At 40.2% G+C, this 20,339-nt stretch overlaps 1 protein-coding gene across 1 annotated transcript in view; it reads left to right on the plus strand.

Annotated features, from left to right (window-relative positions):
* Positions 1-20,339, plus strand: part of LOC105457320 (transmembrane and TPR repeat-containing protein CG4341) — a 368,988-nt gene that overhangs the window by 208,562 nt on the left and 140,087 nt on the right. Inside the window, exon 3 of the mRNA XM_011701927.1 lies at positions 19,330-19,570. Within this exon, the coding sequence (XP_011700229.1) occupies positions 19,330-19,570 (241 nt within the window). The remainder of the gene's footprint in view (positions 1-19,329; positions 19,571-20,339) is intronic.

A 20,339-nucleotide genomic window follows, 5' to 3' on the forward strand; every position in this document is an offset into this window, starting at 1 on the left:
CTTTTATATATTCTTATGTCTCGAATCAACTTAAGTCCAATTAAATATGCTAAATATTATGCCGCTTTACTTCTGATTGATTTCAAATTTGATCTCGATGTCAAATAAATAAAAGTCAGACTCTCGAGAGAATCACGCTAAATATCCTTACTGAGAACGGTGAGAAAATACAGAGCATTATTTTAGTAAATCTTCATGATTACTTGCACGTTTATTATTCGAAGGCAATGCTGTTTAATGGATACGAAGTGCAGCGGCGATACTCCCTACGCTATACAGCAGAGACGCGGAGAGAAACTCTAGAGATCAAGCGCATTTATAAGACGAAACGCGTGGCTCGACCTACGACGGCGACGTTACCGGAGTCGATAACGGTAGGAGGGAAAGCCAATGGCAGAGAAAGCTCGAAACGGTGAGAGACGAAGATAAGAGAAAGAAAGAGAGAGAGAGAAGGAAAGAGTGAGAGCGAGAGAATCTCGGCTCTCTCGTGGAAAACGACGTGCACCGGCAACGTCGTCGCTAACGGCCGTAAATGGACGGTCGTTGAGGAGGAATACGGTGAGAGAAAGAGGCAGAAAGAACAAGAGGGCCACGCCAGATGGATGAAGACGGCGGTAAGACGGGGGGGGGAGGGAGGTAGGAAAAAGGGGGGAGGGGAAAGGAAGAGGTGGGGGCGCGGAGAGAAAAGAGAAAAAGGAGATACCTTTATTACTCGAAGAAGAGCGACCGGGAAAATAGAGAGACAGGTCGCGTCTTCGCCCGTGGCAGCCTGCCAGGAGGACCTCGCGGAAAACGCGAGGAAGGGACCGCCGAGAGGGCTATATATATGCCGGGTGCAGTAGGGGCTGCTCTCTCGTTGCACGAATGGAACCCGCGGTGCGCACGGAAAGGGAATAAGGCGCAGCATACGGTTCAGGAGGCACGCGCGTCGCAGTATTGCCCCCCGAGATCATTTTCTATGCAAAATAAAATATTGCAAATACGACGGAAGCGGTCGCACACGTACGCGCGATCGCGCATGTGCACGTATAGAAAAGATAGAGAGAAAGAGAGAGAGAGAGAGAGAGGGGGGGGGGAGAGGGGCTGTCTTGGTTTTTTTGGACAAGGGGAGAATGCCGCGAAGTCGGTCCTTTGCGAAGGAACACACACGCGCTGACGTTTGAAACATTCGATATCGTGAATTTGATATTTCCCTGGGGCGCACCACCGCCATACGTATTCCCGCCTATTTCCGCCGCTGTTTCGGGAGGGATTCCGGATTACCCAATCGGTCACCAACGGTGGTTTTAAAATATACACCCGCGTGCCGGAAGTCCGCTCTCTTCCTCCACTTCCTCTATCTGTTACATCTGTCTCTTTCACTCACTCACTCTATCTATATCTCCCGTTCGTTCGGGAGTTTCTCGCCGAATTCAAAGTCGATTCATCTTTACGGGAAATTCGATCGAAGCCCCATCGCTACGGGCACAACTTTTTAATTTTCAACTTGGTAATTAAGCGTGGGATTAAAACTTCGTTGGAATAAAGTCCCCCTTCGGGATTGATTGTGAAATAAGCTTTTGTTAGCCATTCACACTTTAAAAAACTTGGTCCGGCGTCGTTTAATGGCTCTGTAATCGGGCGCCTCGCGCGCGCTAAGAGGATAGACTCACTGGGTATTAAAGGAATATGCATGCGCGCAATTCGAGCTGAAATAAATTTCCCTCCGCGCGAAAGATGCGCGCCGCGCCGCGAGAGAGGAGATGCGATTCATTGTGATACTTGACCGTCATGTGATTAATGGGCGCTTTCTAATTTATGCAAAACCGTAATCGCACATCTATGTCCTCGTGCAGAGGCGACATACGAGGAGCACGAAGGGTTAAAGATCGAAGCGTGCATTAATCACGATGATTAATACGTCGTTTTACGCGAAAGGGCGAACACCTCGAAGTTACACATTAATAATCACACTTATTTCGTCAGGGCGTGTAATTAATAGCGGGGAGAATGGGACAGATTAGGCGCGCGACTGCTGAAAATTACGTGATTTCATCAACAAAAACCTCCTGCAACTTTGGACCTTTGACTATATAAATATGGGTACTGCCAGTCTCCCCACTTTTGCTATGTAAAAGACATTATACATAGATATGCCCGCACGGAAAGAACAATTTTGCTGAATCCAGATCTGAAAATAATTTTTGTTTAATAGTCAAAATTATTTTGTGCGGAAGTCAAAATGATTGCTAGAATATATCAAAACGTTTTATAGCAATACTTATCAGTTTTAACATTCCAACAAATTATTTTGATGATTCAATAAAAAATTATTTTCAGATCTGTTTTTAGCAAAATTTTTAGGTCTTTCAACAAAATCGTTCCGTGCGGTGTCGCCGAGCTGAAGTTGGTTGAGGTATCGAATTTCGATTTTTAGACTCCACTCTAGTCAGTAAAAAAAAAAGTTAAATATGTCAAAATGTATTAAATGTTATGTTGAAAATTGATAGGGAGCTAGAAAAAATCTCAAATCGACGGAAAGAAATTAAAAACAGATCTCAGCATCTTTCCTTTACACGTCGTAAACACGCTGATTTCACAGGAGCCTTCTCCCTCCCCGCAGAAAATTACTGACTGGGGTGGAGTCTACATCTTCCAGCTCGGCGACACGTACGAAGTTAATTACTATCAGTCCATACTTATATAGTCAGAGTCTTGGACCGTATGAACTTGTTGAGGAAAGATATTCAATTTTTATTTTATTGTACACTGCATAAGTAGTGTAAAAAAAGCACAGATTTCTGTATATCTACTTTTGCATTATTTTGTGCGAAAGTCAAAATGATTGCTAGAATATCAAAACGTTTTATAGCAATACTTATCAGTTTTAACATTCCAACAAATTATTTTGATGATTCAATAAAAAAGTATTTTCAGATCTGATTTTAGAAACATTTTTAGATCTTTCAACAAAATCGTTCTTTCCGTGTATACCATAGATCGCTAGCTCCGAGAAATGAAGTGAAGCGAAATAAAAAAAGGAGTAGTAGCCATCTTTACTGTGAGTAATGGGTTATTCCAAAACGATCAAAATTTTAGCCAATATTATTAAATGTACACTAACATTACTTCATAAAGCAATGTATGTGATTACCAGATAAATATGGCGTCAACACAACTGGTAACAAACTATAGCATGTCAGTGATCTATTCTATGTAGAAATCTGTGAAAAAAAGTTAACTATCCTGTAAATTCAATTAATCCTTACGCTCGTGTGTTAAGTGTAATTTGCCGATAAAATGCGTCGGTTAAGCATCGGGAAATTAAATAAATGCAATCGAGTAATGTGAAAGACGAGCGCGAAATAACAATGCAATACGAACGCACTACACCCGACATTCCGCATTCTTGGCATCGTGAATGCAATTCATCTCAGCCGCCGGGTGTCAGTTATCGTTAGCAGCCTGCCCCAGGTCGGCAATATAATCCCCCGTTCGTTTCCACAATCCATTCAAAGACATAATCGCCGGCAAGCGCAACGATCGCACGCCACCGCTCGGGCATTATTTCGACAGTTTACGAACTGTGATTTCCTTCCCCGACGCGCGCGCGCGCGCGCGTCTGAAATGCGCGGCGTCTCGTGCTATCGCGACTTTCGGCCGCGCGCACACGTGAACGCGCCATTGATCGGATAATGACCGATTTAGACGTGAATGAGGAAACGATCGTCTGTAAAACGACGCGTGTTACTGGATCGATCGAGCGAGAACCGTGAGTTTATTGTTCAATTATAACGAGCGAGAGGAAACGTGATTCATATGGCAACGCTTTTTTAGAAATAAAATGTGTCTGTTATTAGTTATTAATCAGATGTTTTACGTAATATACTCGTATGTGTATAACTAATCGAAATTAATTATTAACAGTAGATACTCTTCGATAAAGAAGGAAAAGGCTGCCTGTCATTTTTGAGGCTTAATTTTGCCCCGTAAAATACAAAATTAGACTTAAATTTTAGAAAACAGCATTGCCGAACAGTATTTATACAGTCTGTTCCACAAGCGTACGGTTCATAATTTTGTTAATAGATGTCGTATGAGTAAAATTTTTATATTGTAATATTTGCAATACATTAAGCTAAAATGCTTTAAAAGTTAGATTTCAGTTCGGTTTAGTTATTGTGTTATAACTGGATAAAACACAACAAAAACTGGGTACATAAAATTTTTGCATTTTTGCAAAACATTGAGATTTTCACAATCTCTTTATGTTAACGCGATTGAAAATGTATGGATTGCTATAAAAATCTAGATAAAGAAAAAGCATGTCTTCACTCTGAAGAAATTATTGTATCAATTACGTTCGATTTGGAAATCATGATCTAGAGTTTCCGAAACTTTTTACAAAAAACCTTGTAAAAATGTCTGAATATTTTCAAGCCTTAATTGACAACAGAGGGAACTAGATGACGTATTAAATATAAATGCATCGAAGCGTATATAATATACTTCATATAATTATTTTTCAAAAATCTTCTTTCTCAAGAGAAACAGACCGTACGCTCTTGTGGAACAGACTATACGTATACATTTCGTGAAAATGCACACGTTGATTGCGGATGCATCAACGGGAGGAGGACATTTGTAGCGTGCCGTGGAGCGACCGAAACTCCGAAACCGTGTCTCGAAATTCGAATAATGATCGCGACGCGGCGAGCCGGGACGCACAGCCGGCACAGCGGGACGCGCCGCGGCGGCGAGGTTACGGAAACGAGATCGAGCGGAACCATAGAGCCGTATAGAGAACGAGAGAGCGCGCGCGGGCGGAGAACGGGCGGACGGTATGTAAAAGCGCAGAAAGGAGAGGCGGATGACTTCGTGCCGAACGGCGGCACCGGGTAGGTTATTCGCAAATGGAATACGTATAGATCGCAGCCGCGCGCCGGATTGGGGACGGTGATCGATGGACGGTGGGTGGATTGGCTTCACCGGGGATCGACCGTTAGGAGATTGACCTCTGTCAGGGGTTTCTATTACGACGTCCTCGAGTCCTGCGGCGTACATAGGAGAAGGAGGGAGAGAACGAGGGTCGCGCGCTCTCTCTCTTTCTCTCTCTCTCTCTCTTTTTCTCTCTCTCTCTCTACCCCGTCCGAATCCGCGCAGCTTTCTGCGAAGAGCTTCGCCCCCGCTCGCATCCCTCTCTCGCCGTGCGGCCCGCGCGTCCCCATTTACGCCCGCCGATTTTCACGCCCGCTTCGGCTTGTGAAACGGATTCCCGTATAGGTATTATACCCGCACGTGGGAAAAAATTTGACGCCGTACGAGCTAACTGAAAGGAACGCGGAGCTTGTGTGAAGGTGGTCTCGCGCGGATTTGTAAGACGGTTTTCTTGCGACGCCGCTATAAATGACACGTCGATGCTAGAATGAAGAATGTTCGACATTGAAAAATACAGCATGACTCAGATATACTGCGATTAGGTTTATCCGCAGATATTTTTGGGTGAAATTGTGAGATGATACTCCCTGCACATTTTTGGGATAATCTTTAATTTGATTTATGTCCATTTCTATCAATGTACATTAATTTTAATCTCGGTTTTATTTGTTTTTTTATCTTTTTTTAATTCTTAGAACTAGAAAAAGATACAGAATAAGTTAAATCAAGATTAAAGTTAATCTACATTGATAGAAATGGCCATTAATGATTTTAATATTTTAAATATATTGCATTTTAAATATAGTGCCAACTTGAAAGAAACTATTGGATATCTAACAATCAATATATTAAAAATTAATTTTTTATTGAGAAAGAATCTCTGCGTATACGCGTGCATATTTTTTTTCTAGATTAACGTAATTCGCAAAGGTGATCTGTAATTTGCAGCGTAACAAAAGTGTTGCTATAAAAGTTTAACCGATTTTACTGAAACGGAAGATTTAAAAGTTTCACTTGATTTAAGTAAAAGATTATGTAAAATTAAAGAATTCTAATTATAATTTCGTTGTGAATTAATATTCGACGGAATTACAAAAGTCATTAATAATAATTTAATTCTGTCATAAATTATTCTAGATCGTTTAACATCTATTATTAACAAATAATCGGCCGGATTAAATTGCTGTTGCAAAATTCTCGGAGGGATACAAATCTGCCGCTTACGTACTTACAGAACGATCCGCTCCGCGGATCGTACATCATGGGGCTCTCTCGTCTAAAACGAGAGAGCGCCCGCGCCTTCCGATTTGGCTCGCGGGCGTCCTTTAAAACTGCCGGCGGTGGACGAAATATTTATCGTCGCATTCGATACGTCGCATTCTCCCCGATATATACGACCGCGACATACATTTCCCATTGATCAGTTCGGAAGGAGCCGCTTCCGGGAGATTGGATAACTCGCGTTGTTCCTGAAGTACGAAAGTCCGTGGATCTTGTCGTGCCCGGCGATGCATAGCGAATAATAGCCGGGTTTCCCCGTTCGATCGCATGAACTATAGAGCACACAAAAGAGCGAACGAGAACGAGCGGGAAGGAGAAAGAGAGGGGCGAAACGCCGCGCGTTTAGACGAGTATTCAGAACGATTGCCGAATCATACTCGTACCTTCGCACACGGTTTAATTTCAAGCCGCATTGCGTCGTATAGGTAATACCGGAAATATTACGTTCTCGTATAACAGCGCTGCTTTATTTTTAATCTTGAGGACAAGAGACTTTAAAGTTCTAATAAATATGTACTATACAGAAATATGAATGTAAAAAAATCCATCTCCTTCATATAATTCAGTCTTTTGCCGGTGTATAATATCGTATATCGCGATATTACATTTTCTTATAACTGTTAATAGCACATATTAAAATCTCATTATCGCGCCATGCATACATATAGGAGCGCGAGAGCGCTGATAGATTATCGATGTGTGCACACGCCGGTATAAGGCCACTCTTCTCCAAACCGCCTCGTTATACCTGCGACCGCCATCGGCGCGGACCCGATAACTCTTTTACGTGACGAAACCCGGACGGAAGTCAACGCCGGCCGTAATTACCGGTGGACGACTTAGGGCGGGGGAAGGGTGCAAAATATCGCGGCGTGAACCTAAAAGTGAAATGAGTTTTCACGGCGATTTGACGAGATTAATCGATCCCGCTTTGCTTAATAATTATTGCAGCCCCACCTCGACGTGCCATTTGCGGGTGCGACACTTTGCCGCATCTGTTTCGACGGGGCGCGACTTAACCCAAATTGCTTTCCTGAAATCGATTACAGCCGGTGTATAACAGAGCCGCGGCGCTGAATTTCTATTACCGGATACGATTCCGAATCGAGAGAGAGAGAGAGAGAAGGAGGAAGAGAGAGACTTGATATCGTGTTGCTCGTGTCGAAAAGCTACACGAATAATTTTGACGAACCCACGACCGTTTATCGTTGATAAATGTTCAACGAGATTGGGATCTAAATTAACACCATACTATTATGGTATTATTGTGGCTGTTACTAAAATTCAACAACGTTGTGCTATCGATTAATTATATTAAAATATGAATAAATAGAATAGTTAATCCTTGTAACACAGACGGACAAAAATATTCTCATATACATGTAAGCAAGAATGTTGTATAATTTTTAAAAAATGATTTTAATCTTCATTTGATTAAGGATGTTTAGTACCTACAATAGTAGCAAAAAGTTAAAGGACTGATTTTGACGAATATGCTCTTCTCATATAGTTTGAGTAATAAGGATTGTGCAGAATGTTATCATTTATTCAGAACTAGAGTGCAGAAATGCTTCTGTTGCTTTTTTCCTGAGAATTTTCGAATTCTATGGCCAAATCTAACCAAAAAATTCAAATAAAAATCCTTGTAACTTTGGATTGCTTCAGTGAATCGACTCCGGCTTTTGTCTTAAGTTTTTCAACATATATAAGAATAATCTGTAAAATTTTTGTTAAATTCTCATTATTTTAAAAATTCTATAGGTATAAAATTTTTATATTCTATAGAATTTTTACTCTTATAGAATTTTTAAAATAATGAGAATTTAACAAAAATTTTACAGATTGTTCTTATATATGTTGAAAGACTTAAGACAAAAGCCGGAGTCGATTTACTGAAGCAATCCAAAGTTATAAGGATTTTAATTTAAATTTTTTTGTTAGATTTGGCCATAGAATTCGAAAATTCTCAGGAAAAAAAGCAACAGAAGTATTTCTGTGCTCTAGTTCTGAATAAATGATAACATTTTGCACAATCCTTATTATTCAAACTATATGAGAAGAGCATATTCGTCAAAATCAGTCCTTTAACTTTTGGCTACTATTGTACGTATTAAACATCCTTAAATTTGTTCTGATGCAAGTATTACTTTAATCTCAATTCAAGAGACTAAAAATTTTCTATATGAAAATTATATTTATATTATTATATTATTAAATTATATTATTAAATTATATATTTTAAATAATATAATTATTAAATTATATTATTTTTGCTTATATTATATATTATTTATAATTTATTAATATTTATCTTCATTTAAGACTAATTTCTTTTTTGTGCAGTGATTATACTATCTCTTTAGAAATACATGACATTTTTTACGTTTTGTATTTGAATTTACACAGTGATTTTATTGGCTGTCGCTAATTTTGCTAATAATTCGTTGTTATTGACAACAATGTCAGTTGATACGTATCGTATTTTATTTGTTACGGTGCCTTGAGGTAACGCCCAAAGGCAAACAAGAAAACATTTTTTCTGCTGAACAAAGGACATTTTTTTTCTTTACTGCATGGCAAGAAATTAATGATTTAAAAAATTCCAAGTATCTCATATTTTGGCAAACCAAAAAAGGAAAATATAAGAATCTTTCTAAGGAAGAAAAGAATCTGTTTCTTTTTCAACAAACGCGTGGAGAATATGATTAATCGTGAAAGAAAAATTCCAGACGTTCTTACGACGTCTGCCTGTCTGGTCTGTCACGCGCGTTTCTCCGTTTAATTAAGACGTAACGTATGCGACGTCGATTGAAATCCGGCAGGAAGCGTTAATGCCACGAGACGCACGGATGACGGCTAAGCGAATCCCGGGGTTTCGATAACGGGTTTCAGTACTTTCAACGCTTGTCTCTCTCTCTCTCTCTCTCACCATTTCCTCGCCGTGATTTCCCGCGCCCTGCGCCGAAATCCAAGTCGCAAAATCGCGACGAGGAAAATCGCAGGAATAGAACGGGGGCACGGACGGGCTCATTCGGGCGCGTCGTTCGCTCGTCGATGGCGCTGCGGCTGAAGGTATGCCCCCGTAAGAGACGCCCGAGGGATGGAATGAGTTTTCCGGACGATTTAGTCAGGTATTTATTTGGCCACCTCCGCGCACGTCTCCCGCCGCACTCTCTCTCTCTCTCTCTCTCTCTCACACACCCTCGCCTGATCTTACCGACATCTTCGCGGTTCTCGCTCCCGAGACTATCTTCCGGGAAATGCCTGACATAATGTAGCGTCGTCGGAGCTATGCGCTTCCTCTCTCCTCGTTCTCTCTCTCTCTCTCTCTTGCTCTCGCTTATCCTTCCCTCCGCACGCTCTCATCCTTCTACCCGTTCTTTCGGTTTCCCTCGTTTTCCGCCTCTCTGTCTTTCTCTACACGATTACGTCAGTGCCTTTCTCTCTCGCTCTCTCCTCATCTTTCTTTCTCCTCTATATCGATCTCTACACAGATCTTTGAAACGGAGCCGTTCGAGCTATATTTTTAAAGGAAATATTAGTTATTTGGCTGCCTCACGTTCTATTTCTGCGTATGTATCGATACTTCGAAACACAAATCGCTAATGCCGTTGTACTCGGAAGCGAGCCGGAAATGTGATACATAGTACAAATATAGATATCGATCCACGTATTTTCGAGTTAGCGGAATATATCGATTGCCCTATCGAAGTTGTTGACATCTTCCCGAGTGGAAGTCATATAAACGCGGAAAACTGGGTTCCTGGCAGTTATTAATTTCCGCTTTTAATTATTCGTACAACGTGTCTTTTACGTCAGAACGTCTTACAAAGTTTTCTCTTATACTTAACAATTTCCTATCCATTAATTTTTTTGTAGCATCTTTTCATTGTTCGCATTTCTATTTTTCCGCGTGTTTCACCGTTATTTGCAGGATCTTTAATTGGAAATAGAGAACAAGAACGCGATAGTTATCGAGAGGTTACAGAGAACCTCGAATAAGGGATGGGAATAAGGGAAATAGAGAGAGAGAGAGAGAGAGAGAGAGGGGGGGGGAGAGAGAGAGAGGTAACCTGCAAATTGCCACGCGCCGCATCATCCCCTGGGATCCGTGCAACTCCCGCCCCGAAGAAGCGGCATCGTATCGCATCGCGTTCATCGGTGTGAATTTCTATCAGTCGCGATGGTGGTGCAAGACCGCCTTATCGCGCAATACGGAATCGCGCTGCGAAACTCGATCACGGTCGGTCGTATCGAACATATCTCTAAGCCAAGACGCTAATGTCATAAGTTATTGCAGCAACCAACTTTGCCGTATATAACGGCATATTCCCTGGATGTGGCTTTGATATCCCTCTTTCATCTCTCTTCTTCCAAAACTCACGTAAAATTACCTTTTATTACAAACTCAATAAATTTCCTTAAGTAAAACAAGAAGCCAAATTTCTTTGTATTTTCCGCTCTCTTTTGATAAAGAATACCTTTTATTTTCTAAAGTAGAAAAAAAAAAAATTTCTTTGTAGGTTAAAATTAAATTTTTACGCTGGCAACCGTATCCCAGGCTAATGATTTAATATGAAGATTAATTAAAGATAGTGCGATTTAACGATTCGCAATGTAGCGTTTTCCTACGTTGCGAGTAAAACTCACCGGTGTTTTCCTGTGAAATCTGAAGCTTGTCGAATATCAAGTCGCAGGTCGATGTGCAGAAGCTGTAAAACGTTGACTGACGAATACTTAGTACTCCGGTGACGTGTTTCACCTGCAAAGAGTGGTGTTCCCGTAATATCGCGTGACAAAAAAAAATCACGGGCGCACTTTGGACAGCGATTATAAATTCGATGCGAATTGTAAGTCGACGAGGAAAGAAAAACAAAGGCGAATATACAAAGCGAATGCACCGTAATTTTTTTTTCTCTATCGTCGTAACAGAAATCAATATCTGCGATTCGAAACGCGAGAAATATCCGAGAAAATCGGAAATCTATCTTTTGAATGATATGAATTCATACTAAAAAAGAAAAAAAAACAAGTAATTTCATTCCTTAAATTAACACAGATTTATCTGACGAGTCGGCTGTTTAAAGCTTTTAACGAGCGAACGAGCGTCGCTCCACATCCGCCGCGGTTCGCTTAATCGATACGAATTTTTATTTATCGGCGGGATTAACGAGACTCATTCGCGAGCTCGCGCGAATCGAAATGCGCGCCCTAGTCGGGAAATGGAAATGATCGCGGGTCAGAAGTTTATGAGATCGCGCGGCCCGGGGAGAGGTTTTCACCACGTTGCAAAAAATTTCCATTTGTGATAATACCCCTGCAGTTTCGCGCGATGGCGCATAACCGATTTTCTCACCGCCGTAATGTAAAAGGATAGGGACGTAAAATCCTGTAATAATCGTTACACCGTGCGCGTGTTATGAAACAAGGATCTCTATTTCGCTCCCCCTCCTCCCTTTTTTCTCTTTTGCTTCTTACTTAATTTCCCAACTGACACGTATTCCCTATACCGTTATCATTAAATCACGACATCTTAAATGCTATAATCATTGCGTAATATCTTGTTTCTTTTCTTCGAAATTACGGTGTTGCAATGTTGCCGCTCTTGCATTTTGCAATTCTGCCGCGGGATTATAAGCCGGAAAATATCCCAACTCATACTATACTTTTATGATCCTGGCAACGATGCGCGCGCGAACATGTTTTTTAATCCCGCATGTTTGCGGAGACCAAAATGAATTTCATAGCTTTTTCGAATCTTTCCCTGGAGAAATTTGGCGATAAGGTCTATTTGATAAAAAAGAAAAAAAGAAAAGAAAAGTATGAATAAAAAAAAAACTCGATGTATTCTGCATTAGAAACGACAACAGCAAATCCGAATGTCGAAAAGATAATATCAAAAACGCTGTGTGTATGTGTGCTTAAATATATTTATATAAGGAATACGTCACAGGAATGTCATCGTAGAGTATAATGCAACAATCGCGCACTCGATCAACACTGCATTTTACTCAGCTATTCTCGTGCTTTTACATCGACTTCCCGTATAGAAACTAGATGTAATCGATAGGACATCTTCCCTTCTCTTACTTCATTTCACCTCCACACAACCTCGCAGCCCTTATCCTGTCGCACTCTCTCGTTCTTCTTTTCTACCGCGCTTCCGCTACCTTTCTATACTTTTTTTCATATAGAACCGATACTATACGCGAGAACCGAACGAAACCACGGACGGAAATTAATCATCGGTCGATTTTAATATCGTGGTCACAGTGAGGTATCCGCATATATCTATGGAGGAAGAAAGAGAGAGAGAGAAGAGGGACGGGGGGGGGAGAAGCACCTGCCCCATAATTTATTAATTCATTTCTGCGCGCTTGGGATAGTACCCAATAATTCTAATTTGACCGCACGGTCGTTAAGCGCTTTCCGATTCGGCCCGCGCCCTCCACGAGAGAGGGAGGGCAGAAAATTGAATCGACGTCGTCTTACGTAAGTCGATGAGGCTTAAAGGGGTCGGGCGAGTATTAAGTGACTCGAGACTGCAGAGGATGGGGGATCGAAAGGGCCGAAAGAACGCACATAAGCCATACTCATCCCGCTTCCGAATCCATTTACGTGACGTCGCGCCATTTCTTCGCGAGTCCCAGGACGACGAGCTTCATTAACGTCACGCGCACGTTGTCATAAGTACGCAGATGTGTATATACTTATGGGTAGGGTAGTGCGTGTGTGTGTGCGTATGTTTGTGTGTGTGTGTCTGGACGAGCGTGTATGTGCGTCAACAGGAATACACTCGCCTCCCTAATGGCTTCGTCGACCCGCGAACGTTTACATTTGTCATACGCGACACGTGGAGAACACGCCATGACGCCGCGTCGTTTTTTTCGGAGATTATCAGGACGAGACATTTCGGTGACGTTTTCTGCCTTTTAGAAAGAAGATCGTTTCCTTTTTCGCCGTTTCTCTTTTTTGCGTATATAAGCGTATACCTATATACAGCTATTCGGTCCGCGAGACTCGCTCGTGTCAGCATAATGCGCCGGTTTTTGGACGTCCCTCCGTGTTAAAGCGAGCAAATGTTGGTGCGCGTCGCGGGTCTTATAATTATTCACCTCGCTATACTCTTGCTTGACAGGGACGTAACAATAATTTGCGGTTTGAATTCTGTCGGTGAAAAATGCACGAGCATTCGCGAGGGAAGAAAAAAAAAGTAAAGTGCAAAGAGAACGGATACTCGAATCACGTGTTTCGCACAAAAGTTAATTTCATGACGGAGAACGTTGTGTCCTTTCGTGTGCCCGAGACGAGCTTTATTAACATCACGCGCGTCAGTCTGAATTGTTGTGCACACAACTTTCTCACAAATATTCAGTTACGCTATACGTGCAGCCCGTATCCCGTTATATACGACGTCTTTATTCCTCTCGCGGAGCTTGAAGGAAATATAATTTTTGGTGTTTTGTGCCACGCGAACATCTCCTCACCTCGTTGAAATCGACCGCGTGCGAACCCGCCGCCCGCCCGTGGCAAACAGAGTGATCGATCTTCAAACCGTCGAACATATCTCGCGCGAATCTACACGTGCGTCATTCCGGTCTCGCCGCGCGACCGCCGGCGTTCATTATCGAAATTAAATTTCGATATTCCTGTTTTTTTGCTCCGACATGCGATGATTAAATATACCTACCACGTCGTCTCGCAAATCTTACGAGAAGGATTAAGATTACAAGAATAAAAGTCAAATGAAAGGAAGCGCGAGTTGACTGAGGTAGAAAGTAGATATAAATATGAAATTTTAGATTGCATGAAAAGATATACATAGGTATATATTTATATCCGTTTTTCATCATAAATTCAAGCATTATTATATTATAGGATAGATGACATATATTGTAAATGTCGCCTTTCCTTTTCTCCGTTCTTTTTAATAAGAGGGAGCATTCCAAAAATTTCTGTTCCATTCACCATCCCTCGCGTGGTGGTGCGTCACTCAGTCAGTCAGGCTGTCACGTCAAAATTCAGGGTCCGCAGGCGGAGATTATCCGCGTGAATTCAATTGCAGGGACGTGTAGGCGGCGAGGAGCGACTTACTTGGGCGCCCTTGGTTCAGGCGAGGCGGAAAATCGAGGGGAGCGCCGAGTCAGAAAAATAACTCCTAAACGAGGCGAATTCGACGTCGCCGACGTGAATTTTCAGAATACTGCAATCGGCATGAATGGGGATTAATTGATAGTCCTCCCGCTCCCCCTCGTCGTATGGGGCTTGTCGTTTGTGCTTCTCGTCGGGAGATTTTACAAATTTTCATTACGTACGCGCAAGCCAGCCGGTGCCGGGCGGCGTGGCGGCGGCGGCGAACGGATGAACGAACGAACGAACGGAGGCCGAAAGCTCCGCGAGTGAAAAAGCATCGAGGACGCGCAATCTCGATTACTCGCGCCCGAGGACGGGCACAGCTTTACGGACAAACTCATTCCGGCATAACAAATTATTCGGGGAAACGGCGGGAATTGTGCAGAAGCGACTAACAAGAAAGTAATTTGGTGTCACTCGTTTTATGCGACCGACGTCCCGAATTCTGCGGAGATTTCCGTGCGAACCCGGCGCGAAATTTACTCGCGGATTAATAAAGGGAATACCTATGCTTTCATATTATATATTATATATTATATATATATATATATATACATATATGTTACATTGTAATATATATATATATATTTATATATATACATATATATGTGTGAGCCATAACGCTTAAATATTTAAATTCAGGTAATTTACTTGCGATAATTAGAAACTCTATTTCGATAATTTGTATTCATTAAACCCCGTCGCATCGCGCTTCAATAATTTGACGTAATTCTGTTGATTATACTGTCTCTGATTGCGAATAAATATTATAGCAGACTTCCAATGAATTCTTTACCGGTAAAATGGATATATCGAATATGATATTTAAATGCATGATGTAATATTTCTGGGTGAATTTCTTGTTTACAAGCTATTTAGGCAATTAATATTAAACTAATTTCAGAATTACGGATTAAAAAGTATTTGCGCTCAGATATGAAAAAAAAAAACAATAAACAATAAAAAAATCTTAAAAAAATCATTTAAACTTATCTGGAATAATAAATGTATAAGATAATTCGATGAAAGATGATGCTATATGTATGAGTGTCTATACGAGTTTATAAAAGTTTATGAAATAATAAATGTAATTTTCTCGAAAAAAAATTCCCGAAAAAAAACGTTCTACCACAAGAAATTTATAAAATCTTAAAAACATTGCCTGCAGTAATATAAGTTGAAAATGTAACGTAAATATTATTTTAAGCGAAAAGAATAATATTTGGTGACGCGCGTTGCTCATTAAACTACGATGCTAAAAATTGCGCGACAGTAAAATTGACGAAGCCAACTCGACGATGCAATCTAAAGTGTATAGCCTTTGGTATCGGGATCCGGAGACGAACCGAAACATCAAGTTCATCGATACCCATGAATATTGATCGGCCGTCGATTAGAACGCCTCCTCGCCCGAGGCGAGGGATCGTCTGTGCGAGCTCGAGGAAGAAAAAGTTGGACGAGCCGTAACGAGCGACGGCGCGTTTCTTGCAAATCTTTTTACGAGCGCGTTCAGCGCGGGACTCGCGCGCGTTAATTGGACGAAAAGCGACGGCGAAAATAAAACGGATTATTGAACGTGTCGCGTGCATAATTTCGCGAGAGACGCACGTGAAACGAGAGCGCCGTGAGGTAATTGAAATGATTTCGAGGTAACGGGAGCGTTTTCCCCCCCGGCGCGACTTTGAAGTATAAATAGACTTAGTCGCGTAAAACGTTATCGTTTAGCTTTATTCATTTCGCGAAAGTGACACTTGTACGTCGCCGTTGTGGTAATCCTCCTTCCTTTCTCTGCGGCAGCAGAAACGGATTTAGCCGTGTAAGGGTTCAATTATGCTCCTTTCAACGATGGCAAGAAAGAATTCTTTAACGTAAAAGCGCGATCCGTAATTGCGGGCTTTCTTTGCGTATCGGCCTCCACGATTTTAGTTTAAGTTAACACACAAATTAACGCACAAATTAATCTTGAAACGATTGCATTTAAAAGGGGGATATTTCACTTCTATTATACAAAATTATCTCATTTGCACAAGCCACTTTATTTTGGTATCCCTCTGCGTCGCGTTACTTTTTCATATTTTTTTATTTGTAGCAATGTGACTAAAAATGTAACCTAGAATAGATAATACGACAGCTCATCACACGTCATTTGTCTTATTAAGTACACTCAATTACTGCCATCGAGTTGATATATCAATAAAACGTACCAAATATAATATACTATCAAAATATATCCTCATTATAAAATATGTATATATTACTCCTAAAATTTGCTAATTTAAAATAGATAATACTGCAGTTCATCATGCGTCATTTGTCTTATAAAGCACACTCGACAACTGCCATCATTTACCGTTTTTATCAATAAAATGTACTAAATATAATACACTATCAAAAATATATCCTCATTATAAAATATGTATATGTATTACTGCAAAAAGTTGCGATCTCTTGAATAATTGCATCAATAAATTGCTCCTACTTTCATTTATATGTAAAGCAATATTGTGTGAAAATATTAGAGTAGGTATATACTTTGTATTACTATTTTTGAATAAACTGCTTTTACGTGCGCTTTTTCAATGGAATTTCTCTCTCTCTCTCTCTCTCTCTCTCGCTCTCTCTTTTATTTATTTATTTCCCACTGCTATACGCATTTCGTATACCAAATTCATATTTATAACGCGATAGCGCCGAGAACCGTTAATGAGGAATGAGTGTTTTTAAATTATTGAATAATCCCGAAGCACTCTACCGATAGCCTTCGCATTTAAGGCCGCAGTAAAGAGACAAAAGTGCCGCTAGGCAAACGGCGCCATCGCCATTGGCCGATCCTCGTGCGCGTCGTTGTCGTTGCCGCCAACCTTTTCGCCTCGCCCTCGAGAACGACCCCAACGGCTCTTAGATTCATGAAGTGCTCGAAATACACTTTGCACTTCTTACACGTGGAAATATATATATATATATATATATATATATATATATATATATGTACGTATGTACACACGGGTGTGCGCGGCCGACGATATAAGGCCGGGCGATAAGGCCGTTTCACTGCAGCGCGCTATCGCCGTCGTAACCGTTTTCGTAGGCTAGCACACGACGGCCTGTGTAAGTGATCCTCACGTACGATTGCTCCGCCTCGCCGGCGAAGTAGGCGATAATAACGGGCACCTTATTTAAACGGCAATTTTAACTAATTGCATTATCGTCGATCTCTCGCACTTTTATTTCACAAAACAAATCCGAAACTGCAAGATTTGACAAAATATATTCAAGAACTTTATTTTCCGAATATTACTTGACGTTTGGAAATAATGATAAATATAGAATGCATTAATAGGATAACTCCGGTACACACCGCGGTACATGCCGCAGAAGTCAGAAAAAATAGAAGAAGTGAAAGTAATTTTCTCGCAATCACTCTGTTACATATCTTTATGTTATGTTAGTATTGTGTTATAATTTCAGTTTTTTACTGTTAATATTTATAGAATTATTGTAAGTTAAATCGATTTATCACTGTAATAAGTAGCGCAACCATAAGTTATAATCTACATAAAATGATTATTAGTGTAGGAAATATAAAAGGCTTCGTGGTTATTTTGTGGTACAAAAGTGTAGAGGAATTGTAAAGGATAGAGTATAGCAAAATACAAGTGCTTAGTTCTTTAGATTATTTGTATATTTTTTGAGTCATTCATTTCATCCGTGAGTAGCTGTATAATCCACCCATATTTTTATACGACAAAAATGCAAGGGTTTAAGAAATTTTTTTTTAATATAAAAAATAAATATTTTAGATTCCTAATATTTTTTTTTATAGTAGTAGACAGTCTAAAGTTTTTACTGGTATAGTTTATTTACCTTAACCATAATTAATAATACCTAAGATAAATTAAGTTTTTAATAAGTGCGTATATATATCGGAATTACCCTATATAATTTTAGAATTTTTATAGCTTCGCACGTGCTTTTAGTATTACTTTTTCTGTATCCTTCCATTTAGAAATAACAGTCTATATTGAAATGTTATCTGACGTAATAGCTATTTTATTAAATATTCCGTCAAACAAATAATACTCTTTATTAATTTTCAATTTTATTCCCCCGGAAAGCAAAACACTCGAACGCCGAACACGTCGATGCACTGATATTTACACGCTGATAGGAAACGACCGATCGATAACGAGCGCGAAAATTGTTTCTGCCAACTAATACACGCGTATATGAGATGGTGTGTCCGCGCGGCCGACGTAATTAATTCACGGACGCGAGATAAAAATGGTTTATTAAATGCCACCCCGAATGATTTGTCGCTGGCATTCGGTCCGCGGAGAACTTCGGTTGATGCGGTTAACGCGATGAACTGACCGAATTGTTGCAAGTCCCGTATTAAATTGCACGCCATGGCGGGAAAATAGGCAAATTGAGAGGGAAACGGCTTATTTTATTTTAACCGCTGATCGAATTGCGTTAGGTATATAATAATACCTGTCTCGCAGTTTTTAACACGGCTTGCACATCGGTAACCTAATACGGATTACATTATTACAATACACTGATTAAATTACATCGAATTGCGACGGGGCCAAAAAAAAAAACGATTTTGCCAATTCTTGCTATTTCCATAACTAGTTTTATTTTTGCAGCGCAAATCGGATTATTCGGAAAATTCGCACAAATTCAAACGGAGATTCGATCAAGTTTCCGCGAATTTTGATCATTGCATTATTATTTATTAAAGCACATTTAATTATTATAATGGTTTTATTATAATTCAATAATTTCATTATTTATAGCTATATAATAATTTATTAAACAATAATTTATAGTTATAATAAAATAATTAAATAAACACACGTACATATAAGTAAAATTTTTATCATATAAGCATAATAAAAATTTTATATAATATAATTATATATGTATGTGTTTACATATATATACAACTTTCATGACATTGGGATATAATCTAGACTATCTATTATTTCTTTGCAGAAGAGCCATCCTGACGAATCCTGACCTGCTGGCGAGCACGCCTTGGTACCGGTTGTTCGAGAATGACTTCTGGGGAACACCATTGACGGAACGTGGCTCGCACGGAAGCTATCGACCGCTCTGCGTGGCCACCTTTCGTCTGAATCATTTTCTGGGTGGCCTCGAACCTTGGGGCTACCACCTGGTGAACGTGGCGTTACACGCCGCCTGCACCGTTCTCGTGGTCAAGGTCGCCCGAAAGGTGAGTGATTCCTTCCGCAATCTCTATAAGATATCATCTCGCGAAGTAAAACGAGTTACTGCGACAGTTGCATCACGACAGAATTAAAAAATTTCGATCGCTTCAAACAAGAAAAATGATTATGTCGTGACCAAGGGCGTCCGCAGGATTTTTTCTAGAGGGGGGGGGCATGATCCAAATTTTTAATACGAACTACCACGAGGAGCAATAAATATCCAAACGTTGTGTACCTGTGTTGTATTTTAGCTCTCTCACATTTGACAAACATATTTATTATTTGTAAAAATTAGAGCAAATTCTGAATTTTTTTGTACTCGTTTGATTTCGGGGGGAGGGGCAAAAGCCCCTCCTTGGCTCTCCCCTCCTGTAGACGCCCATGATCGTGACAATATTTTATGGCAAGGAGATAGAAAAGAGCTAACGATGACACCTGTAGAGCGCATATCATACGGGTGATTTGATAATATCCAACAATATAATGGCTGTCAAAAATAAAATCCTAAAAATCCGTCCGGTGCTGAAATATTATCGCGTTGACTCTCTGTATTTTTCTTTTATTATAAAAGTCAGGGTAGGATTAATGTAAAGTTTGGGACTCTATTCGGAATTCATTATTATCCAACAAAAAACTCGCTAATCATTAACTAATTTTATTTCCACTGTTTTTGTTTTCATTTTTATTATATATACGTTTTGTTTTTATTTCGTGTAAATTGTTTTTGCTGTCCAACAAAACAATACTGACAATTAATCAAGATTTGGACATCCA

The sequence above is a fragment of the Wasmannia auropunctata genome, unplaced genomic scaffold (genome assembly GCF_000956235.1).
Source record: "Wasmannia auropunctata unplaced genomic scaffold, wasmannia.A_1.0 LD336103.1, whole genome shotgun sequence".
Taxonomy (NCBI): Eukaryota; Metazoa; Arthropoda; class Insecta; order Hymenoptera; family Formicidae; genus Wasmannia; species Wasmannia auropunctata.